At 49.2% G+C, this 2,500-nt stretch overlaps 1 protein-coding gene across 2 annotated transcripts in view; it reads right to left on the bottom strand.

Annotated features, from left to right (window-relative positions):
* Positions 1-2,500, bottom strand: part of LOC143288094 (dihydrofolate reductase-like) — a 19,557-nt gene that overhangs the window by 15,176 nt on the left and 1,881 nt on the right. The window contains exon 2 of one of the 2 annotated variants that reach the window (XM_076596379.1): positions 1,193-1,336. In XM_076596379.1, the coding sequence (XP_076452494.1) occupies positions 1,193-1,287 (95 nt within the window). In that variant the 5' untranslated portion in view covers positions 1,288-1,336. Of the gene's footprint in view, positions 1-1,192; positions 1,342-2,500 lie in introns of both variants that reach the window. The other variant, XM_076596378.1, reaches the window with a different exon arrangement.

Below are 2,500 nucleotides of genomic sequence, written 5' to 3'. Positions count from 1 at the left end.
ACATTTTAGGCGGGCCATAGAAGGAAAAAAAAATTAAACACGTTGCCAAGGAACCAAAATACGTCCATCTACACCAACGTCCATCTACACCAACGTCCATCTACACCATCGTCCATCTACACCAAACACCAACGTCCATCTACACCATCGTCCATCTACACCATCGTCCATCTACACCATCGTCCATCTACACCAACGTCCATCTACACCATCGTCCATCTACACCATCGTCCATCTACACCAAACACCAACGTCCATCTACACCATCGTCCATCTACACCAACGTCCATCTACACCAAACACCAACGTCCATCTACACCAACGTCCATCTACACCATCGTCCATCTACACCAACGTCCATCTACACCATCGTCCATCTACACCATCGTCCATCTACACCAAACACCAACGTCCATCTACACCAACGTCCATCTACACCAACGTCCATCTACACCAAACACCATCGTCCATCTACACCAACGTCCATCTACACCATCGTCCATCTACACCATCGTCCATCTACACCATCGTCCATCTACACCAAACACCAACGTCCATCTACACCAACGTCCATCTACACCATCGTCCATCTACACCAACGTCCATCTACACCAACGTCCATCTACACCAAACACCAACGTCCATCTACACCATCGTCCATCTACACCATCGTCCATCTACACCAACGTCCATCTACACCATCGTCCATCTACACCATCGTCCATCTACACCATCCCAATTTCAGAAGAAGAGAAAAACAAAACTCTAAACTCCTGGAAACTGAACCTACCTCTTTGTAAAAAGGTTTACAGTACTGAGCTGTATAAAACACGGAAAAGTACAAGTGCACTGCCACAGTTGATTCAAGCACTGGGGCTGCACTGAACACAGAAAAGTGCATGTGCACTGTTTGTGTTGATTTTCTGTCACTGCCGCGCGCTGAATAAAAATCACACACACACACACACACACACACACACACACACACACACACACACACACAAACGCGCGCGCGTGCGCGCGCGCGTGTGGGCGCGACACACACATACACACCAACCACCACCACCACCACCGCCAACACACACACACACGCGCGCGCGCGCACACATCCACACACGCTGCCAACACACACACACACACACACACACACACACACACACACACACACACACACACACACAGAGTCACCAACTTAAGGTAAGGCCAAGGAATCTTGTCGTCCAGAGCGAAGCCTTGGTCCTTGTCCAGGAAGGCTGTCATGATCTCAATGTCCGTACCGTCAGCCATCCTCAACACTCTCTGTCTCTCCGCCTGTCTTCCTTCTTCGCGCGGTCTTCTGGTCTGCGGAGGACTTACCGTTGTTAGTCGCCAACATCATCATCTCATCATCATCATCATCGTCGTCGTCGTCGTCGTCATTATCGTCCACTATCGTTGTCATTGTTATCGTCGTCGTTGTCATCATTGTCATCGTCGTCGTCGACATTTTAAACATCATCGTCGTCGTCGTCGTTGTTGTTGTTGTCACCACCATCATTTATCATCATTATCATCATCACTATCATCGTTATCGCTGTCACCACAGTCACAATCGTCATTGTCTTTTCTGCTGTTTGCCGACGTGGTTGTTGTCGTTACTGCCATTGTCGTTATGTTACTGCTGTGTTGTTGTGCTGTGCTGTGTTGTGCTGTGCTGTTGTGTTGTGTTGTGTTGTGTTGTGTTGTGCTGTGCTGTGCTGTGCTGTGCTGTTGTGTTGTTGTGTTGTGTTGTGTTGTGTTGTGCTGTGCTGTGCTGTGCTGTGCTGTGCTGTGCTGTGCTGTGCTGTTGTGTTGTTGTGTTGTGCTGTGCTGTGCTGTGCTGTGTTGTGTTGTGTTGTGTTGTGTTGTGTTGTGTTGTGTTGTGCTGTGCTGTGCTGTGCTGTGCTGTGCTGTGCTGTGCTGTGCTGTGCTGTTGTGTTGTTGTGTTGTGCTGTGCTGTGCTGTGCTGTGCTGTGTTGTGTTGTGTTGTGTTGTGTTGTGCTGTGCTGTGCTGTGCTGTGCTGTTGTGTTGTGTTGTTGTGTTGTGCTGTGCTGTGTTGTGCTGTGCTGTGCTGTGCTGTTGTGTTGTGTTGTGTTGTGTTGTGTTGTGTTGTGCTGTGCTGTGCTGTGCTGTTGTGTTGTTGTGTTGTGCTGTGCTGTGCTGTGCTGTGTTGTGTTGTGTTGTGTTGTGCTGTGCTGTGCTGTGCTGTGCTGTTGTGTTGTGTTGTTGTGTTGTGCTGTGCTGTGTTGTGCTGTGCTGTGCTGTGCTATGCTGTGCTGTTGTGTTGTGTTGTGTTGTGTTGTGCTGTGCTGTGTTGTGCTGTGCTGTTGTGTTGTTGTGTTGTGCTGTGCTGTTGTGTTGTTGTGTTGTGCTGTGCTGTTGTGCTGTGCTGTGCTGTTGTGTTGTTGTGTTGTGCTGTGCTGTTGTGCTGTGCTGTGCTGTGCTGTGCTGTTGTGTTGTTGTGTTGTGCTGTGCTGTGCT

This window comes from Babylonia areolata, chromosome 12, assembly GCF_041734735.1.
Source record: "Babylonia areolata isolate BAREFJ2019XMU chromosome 12, ASM4173473v1, whole genome shotgun sequence".
In the NCBI taxonomy this organism is placed as follows: domain Eukaryota; kingdom Metazoa; phylum Mollusca; class Gastropoda; order Neogastropoda; family Buccinidae; genus Babylonia; species Babylonia areolata.
This window is presented reverse-complemented; position numbering and strand designations above follow the sequence as displayed.